Here is a 22,321-nt window from a genome sequence, read left to right as displayed (position 1 = left end):
CGAGACGCTGAGAGGGGTAAGGCGAACGGTGCTGGAGAGGAGCTATGGGAGTGTGCTGGGGCTGAGCGTGCTGGCGGTGAGGGGGCAGATGGGAATCCGTGCAGAGGGCATTGTCACAAGAGCGATGATGCATTTTGGAGTGATTACAATAGCTTCATGGAAACATCAGTTCAGTGGTAAAAAGGGGAAAGTGCTAGGATTAACTGACACAGCTTGGGAACGGTACAGAGAACAACTACAGCCGGCCTCCCTTCTCCATGGTCCACCTTCATTTCCATTCTCAAAAGCAACACTGTAAATCCAGAAAAGGTTCAATTAATGATGGTCAGAAATGCAGGGAATAGCTGAATAAGCCAGGAGTCATCAGTCTGGAAAAGGGATGATTATGGGAGATTTCGCAGAGGTCTGTATAATAAAGTGTGTTCTGGAGAGACTGAATACGTAGTTTGCTGTCTTCTCCAACACGAGAACTACAGAGTATCAAATACAAATAGCGGGAGGCAGGTTTTCATGCAACTTGCAGTTACGCTGTGAAATTCCTTGTTGCAGGATGCAGTGGATGATGTGAATGTTTACATGTGCTTAGAGGAGGATTAGACAATAGAATGGCAAGAAAATCCTTTGGGGCGTACTAAGTGACTGGCATCTCCATCTTGTTCCGTATGCCTCTGTGCTGTGGGTGGTTGGCAGGTCGTGACGCTGTTCAGTTAGAGCATGATACGTGCATGTCCTGTGCTTATGCAGCCTTATATGCATCCACTTTTTGAACAGGATGCTTATCTGGGTTGACTCCGTATCCCATATGGCCATTCTTTTTAAGAACAGACAGGTAACATCTCATCTCTGCCTTCTGGGTCACAACAGCGGCTTCTGGAAGTACTTGAGTACAAGCGGTACGAAGGTCAAACTGTCTGGAGATTTTGCAGATGTAAGTGTTGGGAAGGCATATGGAAAGTCTAGTTCAGCCCCTCGTAAAAATGAGTTAAAGTTTGGAAGGAGGAAGAGGCTGCTGAGCACCCGGAGGTGGGAGTAGTGTCACAGGAGTCAAGGAAAAGGTTGTAATGCCACAGACCTATTACTAGGTGGCGATAGTAAATTGTTAATGGTGCAGAAAAGTCCAAGTATTTTTGTATTTGGAGAGAAGCTGGAGGATGTGTTTGCAGAATGCACGTGATGAGTTATTCCTCACTCTGCTGGTAATTGGAGATAATGCCAAACAACTTCTGATAGGGATACACTATTTAAATCCACAGGCCCAGATCACTTTGACCTAGAAGTATTGCAAGTGCTGATTGTGATTTTTAATTTAGAATAGTAGGAAATTTCAGAAGACTGGCTGAAGTTTGCCAGTGCTGGAGTGACCTGTATGTCATTACCCTCATGTTTATTCTGGGCAGAATTTTAGAAATACCGATACCTTATTTGATGAATAAACCACTACAGGTTAGGCGTATAATGAACGCCACCCAGCTTATGTTTATGGCAAGCACAGGAAGTTCACTCAAACAAATCTGGGTTGTTAAGATGACCATGGTGATTTAATAAGGCTGGCAGCCTAGATTTAAAACACTGGATGTTGTGTCAGGTCCAGATTCAGCACTACACAACATTTGAGTTGAAAAAAGTTGACTCTGTCTGTCATTAGCAAAGTGCTGGATGAGTGAGATTTCTGTAACTGGTGATATCCTGTGGAGAATAAGATTCAAATCAAGCTTTTTCCAGATACTCTTGCAATACACACCAAGTTTGATATTGTCCTCAAAGCCTTTATTCAGTCAGTTCTCATGGGGACGCATCTCATCAGTGTGTTCGTCACCACGTTTGGTGGTACAGCAAGTACTGATGCTATGAACAGGAGCAGGAGGAGGATTTTTCAGTAGTTGTGGTCTGTAGGTAATGAAACCTTTTTTTTTTTCTTGTACTTCAGAACCTGTAGTGCCTGCATTGGCCCAAGTATTTTGTGAAATGATCCTCAAGGTTTGGCATGCCGTTGCGTTTCTCACGGTAGCCTTAACCTGGTGCATGATGTGTAAGCATCTGACTACTTAGATGTAACTGGTGACAAGTTCTTAGTAAATGCTCTGTAATGCCAGGAATGTTTTCTATGCAAAAGAGCTAGAAGTTTCTATTTGGATTGTATTATTAAGGAGCTTGGGAGATAAATTGATCAGAGTTATCATCTGAAGTTACCAACAGCTTCATTAGAGAAGTTCTGAACTGACACACGGGTAACAAGTCTGGATTTGGGGAGACTGAAATAATAAATCAGCGATGGCAGCCTTTCACAGGCCAGCAGCAGAGAACATAAAAGGGATAGTAGAAAGGAGGCATAGTGTTAAAACCTCGGTATTTCGATGATATTTTTATTGGAAGGAGTCTTAGAAGTGGAAGTTTGACAACAGAGCCTAGAGCCCCTATCACTCCCTCCTTTGTTTTTGGCAAGCCGATTTGGCGTTGCTTTTGAGCTTGCTGAGGGTGCTGTCTGTGCTGTTGTCCCTGTCTTTCACACAGATGTTGAACAGGACTGGTGCTACTGTCAACAGCTTGCATGGAGCTGGTCCAAGGGAAGGCAGAGCTGACTCTTGGGACGCCTCAGTCTGTTCCTGTGGATGTGTGGGATTTAACAGAGGAAATTCTTCACCGTTTCTACACTAGGATTTGCTAGGAGTCCTTTGCACCTTTCACTCCTAAACTTTGCCCTGAGGTCCAGAGTCATGAACCATGGCATCTTTCAGTCTTGCTCCATTCTCTGACTTTCTCGTTGGCATTCACGTGGTGTGGTGCAATAAACGGAGGCCCTTAGGCATGCACCGAATGTGCCATGCTTTTCTGAGAAACCCTGAGCATGTGGGTCCCGCTGATGATACGATACCTGAGTGCATGTAGTGTATGAGCACCATTTGACGGGATTAAATTTCTAGTGCCCTCACGTTGTTGTCATTTTTGTAGGAAAATTATGCCCCAGCCCACCTTCACAGGGCTTCTTTCTGCAGTTTGCAGTGTGCTCAGCCTGGTTTTGCCTTACTGCAGGATGTGCTCGTTCTACTTTTTAAGCCCTCTCCTCTCATGGTCATTGCATTTCTTCGGTAGTCCCTTTGCCAAAAACCATTGCTCCACATTTAACAGATTCTCTGATCCCTTGCTGCTAGCTCAGGAGTAGGTTTGTAAGGTCAGGAGATGGTCAAAGCCCCTTCTTTCACTTCCACCTCAGTTGGCACAGTCTGCCTAAGGATCCAACTGTATCTGTTTAAAACACAAGTGATTGTTATTATATTGTGTCTATCTCATCCTTTTTGATAGATGTACATCTCTCTGTGAGATGTGGTTTTGATGGTGTAATTCATAGAAACACTCCAAAGAGCTGGAGAAGACCTTGATTCTTCTTGAGGCCTTGTAAGGCAGTGTGTGTCATGCTTTCTTTAAACTCTCTGGTAAGAGGACTCTGCCTCATGACTCCCTGACTGCCATAGCCGGTCTCCTAAGAGAGGAAAGGATGAGCCGTCTTGAGCAGTAGTGGCAGCAGAAGTTGACAGCTTCGGGTTAGTAGATCGAGGTGGCATTCACTGAGTCACTCCGTGGCCACAACCACGGGAGCACCATTCTCTCCTCTGCAAGAGGGAGGTGAGAGTCTTGAAAAGAGAAAATTGTTGTGTTGCCTGAAGAACGCTTCAGCTTTTGACGGATCAATTAATCTCTCTTCTTTGCGGTAGCTGCTGGTTATATCTGACATTTCTACATGTAAGGAATTTACAAAACAATTTACAACAGCATTGGAACAGAACAGAAGAAAATCAGGAATGATGGAATTACTGCAAAATGTAGAAATGATCAAGAGGGCAGGGTGCAGTCCCTGAGCCCAGCTTTAAGCCTAGGCACAGTGCTACTGGCAGCAGAAGTAAAAGAAATTAATGTTAGAATTGACCACATTGAGAATTGTCAATTGACATTTAAGGGTTGTGTTTTAAGCTGTCCACAGAATGGCAAATATTGTTGCCCAAGGGGAACATAGAAATCTTTATAAACTGTTAGAACGTGAGAATGCAGAAATTGCCTCTAGCCATTCTACTGCGCCTGTGAGCAGCGCTTACCCACAGAGCTGCAGTTGACTGGTAATTATTTTATTAAATGCTTTTGCTGGACAACTCTGTTAGTGGGAAACACAAATGTTTTACAAAGAAGAGTTTGTTTCACTGCAGGCAAGATAAAACAGAAACAGGATTTTAAAGTTTTTTGAAACAAAACATCTATGTCTTATCAAAATGAATTTTTGGCAATCTTTTCTTTTTCTTATTTCTCCTAACTGACAAGTGAGGTTGAAACCCAAATGATGTGTTATGAATGATGACCATTAGTTTATTTTTGGTTACTGGTATGTGAAAACTAATATTGGAATGGATCAGGAGTGGGAATCAAAATTTTGAATTTCCTACCGGAAGGTTTTGTCCTGAGAGCTGCTGTTGGCCTGTCATTCTACTAAACTGGCTTCATTGCTGACCTGTTCTTTTGTCTTTCTGCAGGATGGGATAAACATTCGTATGGGTACCACGGAGATGATGGCCACTCCTTCTGTTCTTCGGGGACAGGACAGCCCTACGGCCCTACGTTCACCACTGGAGATGTGATCGGCTGCTGCGTCAACCTTATCAATAATACCTGCTTTTACACAAAAAATGGCCACAGCTTAGGTAAGTAAAGACAGGTGTTCTCAGGGGAGGGATGCTCCTGCCTTGCTCTCACTGCTGCTTAGTCTAACACTTTGCATGTTGTAACTCTTGTCCCACATTTGTGGGTAAGATTTAAGAAACGGGAGAGAAAAAGAGCACTAAGCGGCAGTCAGGAGATGTAAATTGGCTCCATTACATAAATGTGTCTGGTACGTAAAACTATTTGTGTGCGGCTTCATTTGTTAGGTTAGGATTGTGTCCCCAGCGTCTGCTCCTTTCCTCTGCTCCCTCCAGCCTGTGGGAGGTTGAGTAAGATGGTGGTGGCTGGGCAGCAGGGAAATAAAGAAGTGGGAAGTTTAGTTAGTGTATTAATAACTAACTACAGCAACACTATCAGTGTCTTTACCCTTTTTTAAGTGACTTCTCCATCTATAACCCTTAACACACTGGTCCGAGCATTCTGAAAGCTAGACGTCAGTTCAGTGTACGAAGTCTTGCTTAAGCACTGACCTGTAATTTGGTTCATTCCACAGTTGTTTCAATAGTTTGCCTAAAGTTAAGAACTTCAAAATTTTGCCCAAAGGAATATCTCATAGTTTTTTTCCAGGCATCCATCATGTCTGATTTGTCTGAAATAGAAAGTTGTGGCCATTTTCACCTAAAATGTCTTTCCCTTGGATGACATTTTCCACCCTGGATAAAATCTTGTCTTTTTTTTTTTTGTCACATAAGACATACAGTAATTTTAGATAAGTTAATTTCACTTTTTGTGCTGGAATTCATTTGGTTTGGTAGGGAAAGGCACTCCTTTCCTTTGCTTCTCCTTGCTGTGTCAAGTCTGCTTTGTTGAATTCAAGATGAAGAAGCTGGTAGAAGAATACCCCACTCAAAACATTTATCAGGACAGAAGCTGGTTTAGGTTACTGTCTGGGCTGAAGGAGTGGGATTGGAGTGCAGTACGTGTCTGGAGAGTGCATAATTTCTGGTGAGCTCTTGAGAAAAGTACTGGACTCCGCCATACAAGAGAGAGATGGAGCTACTGGAGAAAGTCCAGTAGCTGGGGCTGTTAATATGGTTAGGGGACTGGAGCATCTCTCCTAGAAGGGAGGACTGAGAGAGCTAGCACTGTTCAGCCTTGAGAAGAGAAGGCTCAGGGGGGAATCTCAGTGTATGTAAATACCTGAAGGGAGGCTGCAGAGAGGACGGAGCCAGGCTCTTCTCAGTGGTGCCCAGTGCCAGAACCAGAAGCAGTGCAAACAAGCTGAAATTCCCAGGAAATTCCCTCTGAACATCAGGAGACATTTTTCACTGTGAGGGTGATGGAGCCCTGGCACAGGTTGCCCGGAGAGGTTGCGGAATCTCTATCCATGGAGGTGTTTAGAAGCTGTCTGAACACAGTCTTGGGCAACCAGCTCTGGGTGGCCCTGCTTGAGCAGAGAGGTTGGACCAGATGGACCCCAGAGGTGCCTCCAACCTCAGTCAGTCTGCGATTCTGTGAAAATAGCACGCTGTGCTACAGGTATAGCAGAGATATGGATATGAGATGTGGTGGATCTTTCAGCTGTAGTGGCATAGTGGTTGTACTCAGAGAGGAGAGATAATGTGGTCAGAAGAGACAGGGGTGGAAGTACTAAGGAGTCGCAGACCATCCGTCATTGCTGGGCTGACCCCCCAAAAGCTGCTGGAACATTTTACTGTCTTTTTACAAAAACAGATTGAAAACCTCAGCTGGGAAGACTCTTGTTAAGGGTCAGTAGTGTCTGTTTGTGCCCTTGATAAAGAAACACAACATTCAAGAGAAGTGCTTCCCGTTGAATGTTGAGGAGAGTGTGTCTGAGCCCAGTAAGACCACAGGGCCCAGTCATCTGGCTGTTACACAGGTTCTCATGAGAACTGAACGGGTAGGTGTGAGAGACGGGGTGAGGCAGGTCTCAGCAGAGGAACCAAGACCAGATGGAGGCAGCAGCAGTGATTTATTTGAAAGTCAAAACACTTTCTGCCCTGGTAGAAGCATCTTTATGAAGACCTTGAACATTTAATGATACTTATGCTAACCTGAGAATCTCATTTCTGTGTTGTGTAAACCTGAGATTTACCAGGAAGGGGATGAATGTGCTTTTTCTTGATGTTCCCTGACACAAAGCAGCTGAAGCTGTGTATCTCTCCTCTTAGGAAATTAGGTCATTATGTAACCCTACTGCAGATATAAAAAATATTCATGAGACTAATCAGCCCTTTTGTGATGCCAGTTAGCTTGACAGCAGGGTTTTAGGGCCCTGCCTCTGGGCATTTGAACTTGTCTCACTTTTAATGGAATTATTGTAGCTTTGTCTTTCCCTAAAAATGATATTCTCACTTCACCATTTCATCTTCTCCTTTTCATCTGTTAATTAGACACTCCACTTTGTTATCCTTGCAATTTCTCTTGTTGCTTAACTGTGCTCTTCCATTGTCTCCATACTTTTCCATTGAATCAGATCCATCAGGAGCACTGTATAAGAACTGTTTTCTTGGCCATCACAAATTCTGGATGTTCTGGTTGGAGCTAAGTCTTGAACTTTGTTTGGAGACATCACATGAAAACTGTTTGACATCGTATGTAGTCTTAATTCTCTGTTCTGGAAAACGTCTTGAATGTCTTCTGGCTGCTGATGAAATGCTTTTGACAACTTCAGAGCAGAGTCCTGGCAGTAAAAAACATGATGAGATGTGGCTAGAAGTGCAGTGAGGATGAATTAGGAGAAAAAGAGGGAGAAAAGTGAGAAATATTGGGACTCCAGCAGAGAGTCTTGGATGTAGAAAATTATATGGGAATGTGACTGCTACAGGTCTCTGGGGTTAAGTGGATGAGTTCACTCAGGGACTAATGTACGAGTGTTTCAGATCTCAGACTTTGGCAGCAGACCAAGGTAAATGGAGCAGCAGGGCTATAAAAAGAGCTGGCAACCCTCTGAAGTCTTGGCATAGAAAAGTTCCTGTAGTCTGAGTTCTAGTGCAGGCCCTTGGAAAGACTAGGTTAACCTATGGAGTAAAATACCCATTCTGCAACCAGTTTAAGGATTAACAGAAACATTAGGAATAATGAAGAGATCTGCTTGTCCTGGAGATCCGCAGATGTTCATCTCGGGTTTAACAGGTTTGTCCTCGAACCTTCAAATGAAGTTTGCAGAGAGCAAGAGCATTGGGAGGTTTAGAAAAAGACTTCAGATGAACCAAATTTAAAATTAATGGAAAATATCAAACTTGGCTACAGCCTTTTTTCCTCTGTGAGAGCAATTTTACCCAAGTGGCTTGATTGGAGAATTACTGTTTCCAAGATCGTGTAGAGCTGTGTGGGTTTAACAGTGCCTCTCCTCAGTAGCGAGTTGTAGGAGTGTTCAGGTGTTCCATGAGTTGACATTTCCTAGTCTGCTCTTTAAGGAGCTGAACGTGTTGTTGCTTATTGCAGTCCATCAGCACTGCTTTTGCATTCTCTGAATTACGGTTACCTAAACAGGTGCTGGAGGTTTATCCTGCCATGTACAAAGGGGAGTGTTGTGGCTTATCACCCAAATGTACATTATCTTGTGCAAATTGAATTCTGAAATGTATTGTGAAGAAAATAGCCAACTGTGAGGCAGACAGGATGATTATTGCTGGGTGGAGGGTAGAGTTGGGCTAGAAGGTCCACAAACTTGTTGTATGCATGGGGACGCATCTAAGTGTGTGTTAGTCACAGGAAGGTGAAAGTCCTTTGATGAGATGGCAGATGAAGGTGTCAATCACACTGTCCCCCAGTGCTGAACCTTCGTTTCATGTCTTTGTGTGACTACCTTGATGATCAGGTTAACATTGTGGACTTAACAGGACAGGCGCTTCACACGCTCGCTCGTGCTTCCTGACCTCTTAAGCTGTCCAGTTCTTAGGTCTTTAAATTTATGAAGGTTCTTATTTTAAATTGGATCCAGGCTTTGAAGGTGCTGCAGAGAAAGAGTGTAGTTTCAAATTCAGCTGCCTGGTTAAAGCTGTAGTTCTTTGGCTTTCTGCTGTTGACTCTGTTGGATGCAGGTGTGTAGCAGTACAGTTTCAGGATTCAGATCGAGTTCTGTATGCATAAAGCATTTTGCTGGTCTGAGTTACATAATAGAGGATGCAAAACATATGAATGCCTTAATTTAAAGGCAATCTAATAAGTTTATTTATAGAACTGTAGAGTAGTTTTCATTGAGAGAAATTTCTGTGGGTCGTGCATCCAACGCCCTGCTGAAAGCAGGACCAACTAAATTACATTACTCAGCAACTTGATGAGTTTTTGCTATCTCCAAGAAAAGGAGATAGCCCCCCAGGGGCCTTTTCAGGTCCCCTGAGTCAGTGTTTGACCACACTCATACTGAATTTTCCCCCTCTAATATCTAATCAGAATTTCCCATGTTCCCACTAGTCTCTGTTGCCTCCTATGTCCTGTCACCATCCATCTCTGGGAAAAGTTTGGCTCTGTCTTTTCTGAACCCTCCTGTTAGGTAATTGTAGGCAGCAATAAGTGTCTGAGCAACCCCTGAATAAGGCTGAACAACCCGATTTCCCATAGCCTCTCTTCATCTTGTTGGCCTCTGCTGGACTCAGTCCAGTTTTGCAGTCTGTCTTGTGTTGGAGAGCCCAAAAATGAACATCATACTCCAAGTTAAGACCCACAAGTGTTGAAGAAAAGGGAGCAGTCTCTTCCTTTAACCTGTGTTCTTACTAATACAGCCCAGCTTACTGATACCGCTCCAGCTACACTCTTACTAATACAGCCCAGGATGTGGTTGACCTGCTTCACTGCGAGGACCCACTGCTGACTCCTGCTCAGCTTGTTGCCCAGCAGGACCCCCTGCATCCTTTTCTACAAATCTACTTTCTTACCGTTCAGCCTGTCCTGTTCTCTGAGGATATTACAACCTGGTGGAAGGGCTCTTCAGTTGCTTTTGTTGAGCTTCGTAAGGTGTGTGTATTGTCCACTGTCCCATTTGGTAACATCTGTGAACCTGCTAAGAGTGCATGCCGTCGCATCGTCCAGGTCATTCGTAAAGACAAAACTATATCGGCCCTGCCGTTGATCCCTGAGGGACTGCACTTGGACTTTGAGCTGCTGATCACAACCCTTTAATCTTGACAGTCCAGCCAATTTTCCACGCACCTTGTACTCCACTCAAAAGCCGTATGCTTACCCGTGTGCTGGATGCAGCTGGCAGCCGTACAGCTACATGAGTTGTTACGGGAAAGCCAGGCCACCTTTGGCTCTGAGTGATCCTGGGTGGCAGAGGAGGACTCCAGTGGGCTGCAGACTCAAGGAGGTTGGCCTCATTCTGGTGTAAGGGTGGAACAAGCTTTCATCCAGCTCAGCAAAACAAGTGTGAAGTAAAAAACAGGTTTGAGTGAGAATAGTATTTGAGCAAAGTGACCGAGTGAGAGAAATGCTCACTGAACGTCTTACTGAGCCAAGTATTCGACATCACCGGTATACACAATTTTTGGTTGGGTTGTAGAGAGGCTGCTCGGCAGACAGGATCCACAACTGTCATGATGTTAATTAAACTGCATTGGCTATCTGCCAGGATGTTAGTTAAACCTTATTGGCTATGTATTTAGTAAAATTATCAGGGTTTTTTCTTCCAAGCATTTGATTTTGGATCTGTGGTTTTTCAAATAGTAATTATTTGTTTCCTATATTGACTTGTAAAATTGGTTTAAATTACCATTTCAGGCTGATCTGGTACCATTACATTGCAGCTCTTGGTTAGAATACTCCTAACGTTTAAAACAGAGAACAAGGCGCTCTTTCTTCCTTGCAGCTGTTTCACTGCCACCCAGAAGGGACTGCTGCATGGCTGAGAGGTGGGATGTGTGGGGAACTGGACACACTGGTGTGGATACCAGCCTTCCTCTGGCTGGAGACAGAAAGCATTGCTGGGAGCACATGTGGGGCAAGACCACAGCTTCCAGATTGACTCCTGAAATGTTAGCTTAAAGCATGAGTTAAACGCAGCCTGACAAGGTGAACAGGGCATGGCAGCAGTTTCCCCTGTGCTGTTGGTGAGGGTGACCCAAAACCCATGTGTTAGAGCTGCTGTCGCCGGCCGATCCATCTCACTGGGCTGCTGGATTCCACCCGTGGCAGATGCAGGGACACACGCCTTGGGAGAGGGAGGAGAGGCACCCTCCAGAGCAGTAGGTGACATCTGAATCAGATGCAGAGCATTGCAAAGCTGTGCCCAGAGGTAGCCTGACTGTAGCTGAGCGTAGTAAAACTCTGTTTCTAAAGCCAAAGGGAGTCTTGAAAACCAGCTCCTTTGTAGTAACAAAGGGAGAAGCAAAGGAAAGAGGAGCTGCTTTTTAGACAAATCAGTTTCTGGGAGAGATGTCTGAAGTGTTTAGGCTTTTTTCTGAACTGTTCTCTGGACGCAAAGCCTTGCAGAGGAGGGGACTGAAGAGGGAAGTTACTTCTAAATACTACAGGTGGTGAAATGCAGGGTCAGAGCTGGGATTTATTGAAATGCAGTAATGTTTTGTAGAATGTTAAGGATGTAGCCAAGCAGGGAAAAAATCCTTTGTATTTTTAATTCTGGTATTTTTCCCCCCACAGGTATAGCCTTTACAGACCTCCCTGTAAGTACACCTATTTTCAGTATTTTAACTAAGGATGCAAACAGAAGGGAGGGGGAAGAGTGTGGGGGGGGTGATTTTTTTTTGTTGTTGTTTGATGCCCTGTTAAAAAAAATAGTAACACACATTGGACATATGGATACTCCTGAAATTCTGTAACTCTGTGGCTGGGTCTGTGGACTACTTGCATGTCTCCTCTCATCCCTCACCACCTCTGAGAACACGTTGCTCCTTCTCCTGGAGTTAAAGGAAGGATTCAGACTTCATTACAGGCCAATGTCTTCCAAATGCAGCTTCGACTGTGGGGAGTGTACGTGCAAAGTCATTGAGTAGCTTCTCATGTCCCATCATCAGAGAGCCCAGAAATGCCTGATGTTGTTATTTTCAGCTTCTTCCTCTCTTGTCCAAGTTTTGCAGCCATGGTGGAGTTGTCCCTTACCACAGTGCGATTAAGGAAGGATATTTCTGAAAATGAAGGTCAGACTTAGCTGGCTGTGTTGTGTGTGTTCACTGCACAGGTTTTTGACAAACGTCTGCCCACAATGAGTAACCAGCTCGTGGAATTACTGGAGGAATGTGTTTGGTATTCATGTGGGGCTGGTAGTTGCTCCTCTGATTCACCAGGCCCGGTACTGAGCTACTCTTTGAGTGCAGTGACAGCAGCTGAGTTACCCTAGGCAATAATTTCTAGTCAGGTCTTACAAAAGCACGACTTTCACAGTGGGTCATGAACAAAAAAAAATGGTTGCTCTTTTTCAGACCCAAGTGTTCCTAGACAAGGAGCAGGTGTTTAGGAAAAGAAGATAAAACCAGGTCAGGCGTACACCGATACATCCACTGTGTCCATTTCTCTCATACGTAGAACTTCTTGTCCCTGAGCTTGCGCTCATGTCTTTGTCCTTAATAACCCCAAATGAATTTCCTCTGAGGAATTTCTTAATTTCCATTACTTGTTTAGGTCTCCAAAGTGAGTGATTTTCTTGGCTGACTTCCACATTGTGTGGAAGAAAGCTTGCTTTTCTTTGTTCTGCACCTCCTGTGAAAAAATTAATTGTGTTCCTCTAATTTCTGTGTTGTGAGAAATGACGACTAGCACTCCCAGTTCACCTTCCCAGTGGGATTTATGGCTTTACAGATCTCTCCCATATCCAAGCCAACGTCTGCACTGAAGGACATTCCAGTGATTTAATTTACTTTTTAACATCAGCTGTGAATACAACTTTTTTTTTCATTCCTAGACACTTTGAACTTGGTAAAGTTGCAGTGTATTCTAAACCAGACACCTTCTTTATGTGGGTTGTTTCACAGTAGTTGATTCACTTGCTCCAAGTACAGTTTCTTAAAGTCAAAGAACATTTTACCTGTCCATGAATATTAACCTTTTGGAGTGAGATTGTGTGCCAACCATGCATCCATAGCAAGAAGACACTTCTGTGATATACCCCTTAGTTTTAGGTGCTCTTTGCTGTCCATCTTGATATAGATTACACTAGGAGTCACCATTTTACTGTATTCCTTCTAATTTTTCACCACTTTGTGTTCTCAGTTGGCTAGACTGCTTCCCTTTCTGAGATGAGAGCAGTCTTCATGTTGGGATAGACAGATAATTGCTTTTTAGCTCTTATCAACCAGAAATAGCTATCCACACACATAACTGTTGTTGTGTCATTCACAGCTGAAGTGTTGCCGGAGGGCTCACAACACACATTTGGCAAGCTGCAATTACCTGTCCTGCTTAGCTTAACTTGCATCCTTTTGATCCAGGAGTGCTCAGGGAGCTGATGTATAACATTTGATGTGCGCTCGTAGGCTGTTCACCATGGTGTTGAGTCTCTGGTACAAACAGGGGATGAACAGTTGGGAAGCAGACCAGGCAGAAAGGCTCTTGCAGCAGTGAGGTCTTGCAGTGCTGGTGAGATTGAATTCAAAACCCTCCTGAGCCCAGGGCATCCCCCTATCCTGCTGTTTCTTGATCTCACCAGATCATCTGAACAGGATCTCAGGCTTGTTTGTCTGTGTGTCCTGTGCAGAGATGTTGTTTTACTGTTAAACTGGAAGAAGACCTGGAAGGCAGCTCTTTCGTCTGATCAAACCACATAACTGGAACCGGAAAGAGAAAGCAGAGTTTAATACAGTTTTCTTTTTCTTCCTTCCCAGTCAAATCTCTACCCTACAGTGGGTCTCCAGACTCCAGGAGAGATAGTCGATGCCAACTTTGGGCAGCAGCCGTTTGTGTTCGACATTGAGGACTACATGAGGGAGTGGCGAGCGAAGATTCAGAGCACCATTAAGCGGTTTCCTATAGGAGACAGAGTAGGCGAGTGGCAAGCCATGCTGCAGAAGTAAGTCACTGTTCTGCTGTTCAGCTTCTTTCCTTCTGTTAGGCTTTAAATACTTTTTTTTTAATGCTTTCTTATGGCAAAAATTGCCAGTCAGTGCATTTTGCTCACATTGTTTTACCCTCTGTTTTGTTGTTTAATAGTCTTTCCTGTGTAGATTGCTGCTGTTTCAAATGTAAAAGATATGGGAGAAGTTTTCAGCCAAAGACTGCATGAAAGCTTGTAGGAATGGAAGAACATACACTTTGAGGTGATGCACTGGGGGAAGGGGAGTGGAGAGGACACCATAAAAACTCTAACATAGGAGAAAAGCCAGTATGTAAGTCAGCTGAATTAAGAAATGAAAGCGCAAGACCTAACTGAAAACACAATTAGAGCACTCTGTAAATTTATGAATATTGAATGGATTTGCCATTGCAAAAAGAATTGAGTGGAACTTGATGAGAACAATTGACAAGAGTTGTCAGAGGTCAGGAGTATCTTCTGCCTGAAGAAAGACAGAGTTGACTAAGACTCCACAGATTGGAAAGAGGTAATTGAGGGAGGTGGACTGTAGCTGTCTGTGAGTCACTTACACATGCCGTGAACAGTGTGGCTAGGAACTGATTATTCATTTTTCTTAAAACAAAAGAATTTGAGAAAAAGCACCTTCTGGTTTTAATTTTTTTTTTTTTCCACTAAGTATATGATGAAACTGTGGGACTTGCTGCTGCGGAAAGTTGAGGTAGTTTAAATACAATTGGATTTTAAAAGATGCACATTTAAATATTCACAGTAATTCATGGAGACCAATTCATCGGATTTATGGCTGTTGCTTCTGTTTCTGATTACGGATACTGAAATGTAAACTCATTTCTTTGGTAGCAAGCAGAAAAGAAAAGCTAGGATTTGTTAGGGGAAAAATAGAGGACAAAAATAATGCTGTCACAGTGACAGTGGTGCATTGTGAATATGCGGTGCACCCTTAACTTTAATATCATGTGGTGTTTTGCTTCTTGTCTCCAAAAGTATGTAGTAGAAGTGAGAAAAGCATGGGAATAAACCCAGGCAGGATGTGCAAAGGTGCAGGGTGGATGTTAGCAAAGGAGCAAACACACAGACCCACGGCATTGAAGAATATGATTGTCAGGGGTAAGGCAGAAATGTGAAAAAATATATCTTGAATAGCCTGCAGAAGGTGGTGAAGGAACAATTGCTCATTGCTTTCTCTATTGCAAGAGTTAAAGAGCATCAAGGGAAGTTAACCAGATGGCACATTTAGAAAAAATAAAGGAGGGATTTTTTTCACACTCTCTCCCATAAGATACCATGAAAACTGCATGGATTAAAAAAGTTACTGGAGACATATTAGAAACAAAAATCTATCGGAGCTATGAGGCAGAGAGATACCAGCTCTAGGATGAGAAGGATCTGACAAATCATTGGAGGCTGGAAGGGTTATGGGGAAAAGTATAATTTCATACGTGCCTTGTTCCTCTATTTTTCCCTAGGCTTTTGCCAGTTGGGAGGTAGAAGTACTGGGCCAACTGGGTGTTTAGTCTTGCCCAGCATGGATGTGGTCAGAGACTTCAAACTTTGTTAAGTTGTTGACATTAATGTTAATTTTCATTCCAATGTACTGGATTGTTGACTTTATGGGGTCATTTCACTCTCTGCAATGCATCTTGTCAGGCTGTGGAGAGACAGGGTCTGCGTTTGGAAAGCTTACTTAGCAGCCGAAGAGAATGAAGAAGTTCATTGATATGTAAATGGAAATACTTAGGTCTTAATAGTCAAAAGGCAACTTATTCAGAAAAAAAAGTCTGTGCCCTGTATCTTTGACTGTAAAAGCACCTGCATTGGGTGAGAATACTGGTCCCTGAAGCTTAGTTTTATGAATATGTGAACAGCACAGGTTCCTGTGGCACTCGAGTGTTTTTTCCTTTTTCTGGTAAAATTGACCAGTTTTTGCCACCCACTTATTTAACTGAATGTTTAACCAGGTTGGACATTTCCTTTTATCACATGGTAACACAATTTCTTTGAAAGCCATTGCAGAAAAAGTCTGAAATATCTTTGGACAACCAAGTGGACTGCAAAAGTATCTCTTTTCTGCCAGCTTCCTGACTCACTCCAAAAATGTCACTGAATTGGAGAGCCATGACTTCCCTTTACAAAAGTTGTTGATTCTTCTGTGATAGGACCAGTTTATCCCTGTGTTTATTCCTTGTGTTCTCCAGAATTGTTTCTTCTGACATGTGTGGTTGCAGTGTCAGGGTCACTGCTCTGGAGCTCTTCATACCTCCTTTGGATTTCTTTTTAAGAATCAGCATCACGTTTCCCATCTTCCTCCTCTCCATAGGCAGCCTTAAGTCAGAGCTCATCCTCACATGAGTAGTACAGCTGTTTCTACTTGTAGCTCCTTTGGAGCTCTTGGGACAATGTTATCTTGCCCTGTGGCTTTGGTAGGTTTCGTAGTATCTTATTTAATCTCTCACCATGCAGTTAAGCAGCACAAGATACATCACATCATGCGTTCATCTGTGTTACGCTCCTGGATGTGCTGTCACCAGAGAGGCTGAGCTGACAAGGTTTTCAAGTTCTTGAAACCTTGAAAAGGACTCATGTGGATAACTTGTCGTTTCTGTGTGTTGTTACAGTCTTATAGGATCTCTAATCTCTTCAGTTCTTGGCGTGAAGAATCTGAGTAGGAGACATCTGAGACTTGTGGTTGATAGCAGGAGGACGAACCGTGTAGGTCTCTATTTCTGATAAAGTGGGAGGACTTTGAATTGTTCATTTGAGAATCTAAGTGGTACCGTGCAGAAGGAGGAGAACTTTATGTAGTTTGTACAGAGAAGCATGCAGTCGAGTTCTGTTTTAAAGAAGAAAAGCCACAGACAGTACAAGCCTCTACCACGACCGTGATGCTCTAGGTGAGAGAAGCACCCCTAGATGCAGCACAGACCAGAATCTTTTTTTTTGAGATGTAGTTGAAAGCCATGAGCCTCTCTGAGGTTCAGATTTTATGTCTATATAGGATGTCACTGACAGTAACACAGCACTGAGCTTTTACAAGAGACTCTTGGGTAACAGTAATTAAATAAATACTGTGTATGCATTGGGAGTCTTAATTTTTCTTTTTTTTTTCGCCTTAAGGTGAATTTAGAGTCTCCCTTCTGTTTGCAGATACCTATCTAGTAAATTTACACTGTCTGGACCCAGAAATAGGGCCCTGGTTATGTCCTAAGCAAGCTGAGTTTGGTCACTGAAGTGGCAACTTCTCTTGTGTTGATTTTTTTCCTCCACTGTGATTGCCCTGTTTTACCAATGCTCTTCATCTGCTTCTATTTTCTTATTTTCTAGTATGGTTTCATCATATTTGGTTCATCATGGGTACTGTTCAACAGCAACTGCCTTTGCCAGAGTCACAGACACCACAATCCAGGAAGAACAGACCTCGATAAAGAATAGACAAAGTAAGTCTTCTGCGTAGTCCTTCCCGAAGCACGGCATGCTGGCCATGTGTTCACTTCGGGACTGTGCAGAGAAAATGAATTCCTGTGGCAGCAAAAGGATTATTCCATGACAGTACAAAGGTGTCCACAGCACACTGCTGACTTAGTGTTGCTGCCTATGGGTCAGTAAAGGTTGGGGACCACTGCTGGGAGCGCTTTTCCCATCATCACTGTCCCCTGCACCCTCTGCTGAAGAACTGCCCTACTCTTTCCATTGCCTCTCTGCTCTGAGGAATGACCTGCATGCCTGGCAGTGTTGAATATGCTAAGTTTCCTCATCAGCTTCGTTAATTTTCCTCAATCTTGTTGAAAATGAATAGCTGAATCCTGGAGGAGATGTGGTGACCCTCAGCTTTGAGTCCAGCAGTTTCACACATCAGGCTAAACATAATACCTGGGACAGAAGGTGCTTTCTTGGAGGTAGTGCCAAATTTGTGGGAGAAGGTACTGGTTACCTTAGGCTTTACCTGAACTGAGGTCACTGTGCACCAGAGATCCCTTTGGATTTGGATTCTTCAATGCAGTCTGTTGCAGTAGGGGCAGTTTCCTTAGCATGGTCACAGGGACCCAGACACATCAGTCTATTTTGACTACAACTCCCGGAGTTAATGAGTCTTCCAGTCCCTTTGTACATTTTGTCTTCAGGTAAATTTTTTGCACATTGAGGGTTTTGCAAATTCACAGCCAACGTGTTTAGCTCACACGAGGTGAAGAACTTGTGTTCTGTGTCTGTTTTGATTACTGCTGTTTCCTCCGAAGTGGCTCATCTCTCAGTCAGTGAGGCTGTTAAGTGGTTTTGGCTCCTGCAGAATAAGGCTTGCAGCTTTCTCCTGTTGTACTTTTTTTTTTTTTTTTTTCTTTTCTATTCGCAGACTCAGACTGCAGAGACACAGAACATTGGTGTGTTTTCTGCATTCTCATAGCTGTTGAATACGGGCTGCGTCCCGCTCTGTGCATTTCCCTTCCCTTTGTAAACTGTTTCTCATGTGACTATTGTGTGTCAGGAGCATTGTGCCCCTGTGTAGCTTGCTCTCCATACATTGCATACGCTTAGCCAGCATTCAGGTTCATTTGAGGACTCTGCTTAGTACCCAAAATAACCTGTAGTTGCTGCCCATGAGTGCTGATGGACTTTGTGCTTTCCAGGTCCTGCATTACTCAACCCTGACCCCAGCCGGTGGTCTTGCTGGCGTGGGTTTAATTGGTGAAGCCTTACAGGAGGCATGCGAGACAGCACAGTCTCATTTGTCTGAGGACAGGTGACAAGGCAGATGGGAGGGAAGGAATGTAGAGCTCTGAAGTTGGGGCTTAAGTAAAAGGTGTGAGGAAAACACAGATGGGAAAACAAAAAAAAGGGGAAAATAGAAAAGGCAGTGACATCTGTGAGAGTTGCCAAACAAGGCAAAGAAGAGAGCTGTCAAAAGCTGTGAGACATGAAAACGGATGTGCAAGTAAGTGGAAGAAACAGAGAGTGAAATAAAGGAGACTGTGCAACACACATTGATGTGAGAGCCACATCTCTAGGTTTAGCTTTCAGCTATGATAACAAGCAAATAGACACGGAGAAGTGGGAGCCAAGACAAGTTTTTGCAGATTGTTGACGGGGATTGCTAATGAGGATCGCTGGGCTGGGCTTTCAACTGCTTGTGACTTGTTAAAGTCCTAGCCTGTTGTTATTAGAGCCTCTGCCTGCAAAGCACCTCACAGGCAATTCAGAATCTCCTCTCTGTTGTTTGTAAGGAGTCCTGGAAAAACAGAGAGAGAAGTGCAGTGCATTTTTAGTTTTAAGTACATTTAGTTTTTAGTTTAAGTACACTTAGAAAAAAATAAAATGTGAACTTCTGTAGATCAGCAGCTTCCCTGAGTGTTGTGGGATCGAATCAGTGACTGCGCTGAGTTTTGTATTTATGTCTTCTCACACAGTGGAGGAACATACCTGGGACATGAAAACCCAGCATGATAGATGGCTTCTGCCTTGTATCTTTGCACCTCCTGGAAATGTACAACTTGCTGAGCTGTTTCTAGCTTAGTTGATAGCTGATTCTTGGAGCTGCCTGACAGGTGCCGCTTCCTCATTGCAGGTCCAGCTCAGGTTACTTCTTTGGGAATATATTGAGGTGGTACTTGTAGGTTGTGTTGGTATAATTAATTCTACTTAGAGGCAGAGCCAGTGGGGAAGCAGTACTGTGCTGTGCTTTAAGCCCACAAACTCTATAAGAATTCTCTGCTCATCTGGTGGTCAGCCATACAGTAATCTTCCAAGCATGAACCAGCCAGAGGATGTAATGTGGGAGTGACCTAGGAGTTTCCCCTCTGAAATGGTTATTTCCCCAGCAGCCTCCATGCTCCCATCCAGTTGTCGTGTCCTACTTTCTTTTCCATTGCTGCATAGTTCTGCGACTAAAGTCCCAGAGCACCCCACCCCAGCTCACCCACTTCATCTTTCAGATTCTTCTACTCTTGGTGTTTCTGAGCTACTAACAAATTTTCCCCATTTTCACAGCCTTTTCCTCACCCTCATCCATACTAAACAAAATGTGGTCCCCAGTTCTCCCTAGCCCTTATGCAAGGTGATAGTGGGAAGCTGTGTGGCCTATGTGGGACAACTCCTCTGGCCATTCTTGTTGGCCAGTCCTGTGTGTCAATAGATCTCCTTTTGCTTTCAGGAATACAGAAGCTAGTATTAGCAGGCAGAGTGGGAGAGGCTATAGAAGCCACCCAACAGCTCTATCCTGGCCTCCTAGAACATAACCCCAACCTGCTCTTCATGTTAAAGTAAGTATGAATAGCTTTGTACTCCCTAATGCTGAAATGTGTGAATGAAGGAGAGAAGAAAGAGGCTGTCCTGCTGTCCAGTCTGGCTGCACACCTTGATCTGAACTCAAATTGTTTGAGATTCTTTTGGGAGCAGGTGGGAGAGGACATAGGTTCAGTCCTTTGCACAGTGTTTGTAATGTAGACGTAGCCTCTCACACCCAGTGTGGCTTTGCCTCGTGAGGTCAGGCAGAGGTGGTTCTTCCCAGCCTCCTGGGGTGTGTAAGGACAGTTCCCAGTAAAGCTAAATGGGGAGCTGTCCTCACTGTCACTGTGGAGGTTGTATTTTTTACCCTTCCTTGTCTGTCTGCCATTGGCCACCAGCATTTCTAGGTTGATTGTGTAGTGGGAGAACTATGACATTTGGCAGATTTAGTATCTTCTCTCTGACAAAAAAACCCTGCAGCTGAATTTTGGAGTACCTGCAGAGGTGGTGGAGACAGAAGTGTGCTGTAAAGGAACAGTTTCTTCTTAGCACAGAAGAAATAAATTTGCTTTTTGGGAATGTCTCAACATGGAGTAGCGTCAGAGTTGCAGTTTCTGAACTCCTTCCTCCCATAGCGTTATCAGAGCACTGGTATCAGGAGTCTGAAATGTCTTTTTCAAAACCAAGAAATTTGACTCAGAAACCTGAATGCGGAGCATCCTGGCTGTCACGCGCCCTTTTCTCCTTCTTCCTTCCTATGAAATCAGGTGTCGGCAGTTTGTGGAGATGGTGAATGGGACGGACAGTGAAGTACGTTGTTTCAGTGCCCGCAGCCCCAGATCCCAGGACAGTTACCCCGGGTCCCCCAGCTTAAGTCCTAGACATGGATCAAGCAACTCACACGTTCATAGTACCGGTAAGTGTGTTTTCTGTGTCTCCTGATGAGAAAAGCAAATGTTAAAGGTTGACTGCTCTTCTTTACCTGCTGCTTTCTGTAGTTTCTTCTATAAAATGCTCCTTTCCTTTTTGATACCCAGCTGAGAGGATGTACTGTTGTCGTGAGTATCTCTATACTGTTACAAAATTGGTTTTGCATTATTCATTTTCCACAGACAATCATCTGCAGAGCAGATTTTTTTCAGAATAAATAAGCTTTTGAAGGTGGCCTTCTAGAGCAGCCACTAGTGACTCCAGAGTTCCACTGACCAAGCTGTAAGAGGAGGTCTAGAAAACAAAGCCTGCTTCCTGTATACTTTGGAGTCTGCAAAAGAATTGCTTTCCAGTAAGGGCTGAGCAGAGGGGTTGGGGGAATACCTTGCATGAGAGCTTCTCCCTCCCCCATGGATTCTACCTTGCAAGCTCTAAACATGTGAGAAGGGAACAGTTCTGTACCTGCAAAACCCATCTCTGAAGCATCAACTTTTTGCAGTTTGGGAAATGAAACTTTAGGATTTGAGATGGAAAAAAACAAGATAAACCAGGACGCCCAAGATATCTTTCGTAAGTAATTATTGGCTGCGGCTTTGAAGATGGAGTGGGCCGGGGAATATGACCTGCAGAGCCCCTGAAAACGGTCTGTGCTTCTTCACTGACAGCCATCAGGGTGTATTTTGTTTCAGTATTCCTGCTGCTGCATGTGACAGACTGTGGACAGGCAAACATTTAAGGGAGAGGAAGACAGCTTGAATGCCTCCAAGCTGTCACTCACCTTCCCAAGACAGTATCTTTGTTTTCCTGTATTGTGCTGCAAGAAACCCTGGGTACGTTTCTCTGACTAGATAGTCAGAATGATCCTGTCAGTCCATGTAAGGTCTTGTTAATACCTATTTTCAGCTGGGATGCGCCTACATAAAAAACCCTGCAACACAAGGCAGCATTCATATATATTTATCTCCACACATGGGACACTACCTTCCATGGTTCTCTCTGTCAGACTTTGTGCTTTCCAAGTAGTGATAATTTCATCAGTGCATGTTTCAGAGATTAAGCAGAACTGTTGTGCTCAGCCTACTTGCGTTGTCATTAAAATGCACAAAATGCCCATTGGTTGAATCTTAGTGTTGTTGTGATAAAAATACAAATAAATTCCCTAGCTATAAATATAATTGTGGAATCAGTTGTTGAATTTCGTCACTTCTGGAGAACAGCCGTGCCAGGTCACATCATCCAGCCAAGAGCTTGTGGTCGACATTGATTGTCTAGGGAAGAATATAGGAAGAAGGCAAGCCCATAGCGAGGATTTTTCAAAATATTATTTGAGCCACTAATGATTTGGCCTTGTCTTGGTATTTAGTAGCCCCTGTAAATTTAGCCAGTCATTTCTAAATCCATATAAAACTTTGGTAATGACCAAAGGTTTGTGTCCTGTGTCAGCAAGTTCCAAAGCTTGATAGGCAACTTTTGGGGGGTGGAGTGGGGATGAGATTTCAAGCCTGACTCTCCTTTCAGTGATGTCTGTTC

At 43.8% G+C, this 22,321-nt stretch overlaps 1 protein-coding gene across 2 annotated transcripts in view; it reads left to right on the top strand.

The window, feature by feature from the left end:
* The window catches only part of RANBP10 (RAN binding protein 10), a 70,939-nt gene that overhangs the window by 35,072 nt on the left and 13,546 nt on the right, over positions 1 to 22,321 (top strand). For both annotated transcript variants that reach the window (XM_086757749.1, XM_086757747.1), the window contains exons 4-9: positions 4,518 to 4,685; positions 11,266 to 11,288; positions 13,443 to 13,627; positions 16,970 to 17,082; positions 19,788 to 19,896; positions 20,629 to 20,777. In XM_086757749.1, the coding sequence (XP_086613875.1) occupies positions 4,518 to 4,685; positions 11,266 to 11,288; positions 13,443 to 13,627; positions 16,970 to 17,082; positions 19,788 to 19,896; positions 20,629 to 20,777 (747 nt within the window). The remainder of the gene's footprint in view (positions 1 to 4,517; positions 4,686 to 11,265; positions 11,289 to 13,442; positions 13,628 to 16,969; positions 17,083 to 19,787; positions 19,897 to 20,628; positions 20,778 to 22,321) is intronic.

Source organism: Chlamydotis macqueenii, chromosome 13 (genome assembly GCF_036417535.1).
Source record: "Chlamydotis macqueenii isolate bChlMac1 chromosome 13, bChlMac1.mat, whole genome shotgun sequence".
Lineage (NCBI taxonomy): Eukaryota > Metazoa > Chordata > Aves > Otidiformes > Otididae > Chlamydotis > Chlamydotis macqueenii.
The sequence above is the reverse complement of the archived record's forward strand: the minus strand, read 5'-3'. Positions and strand labels throughout refer to the sequence as shown.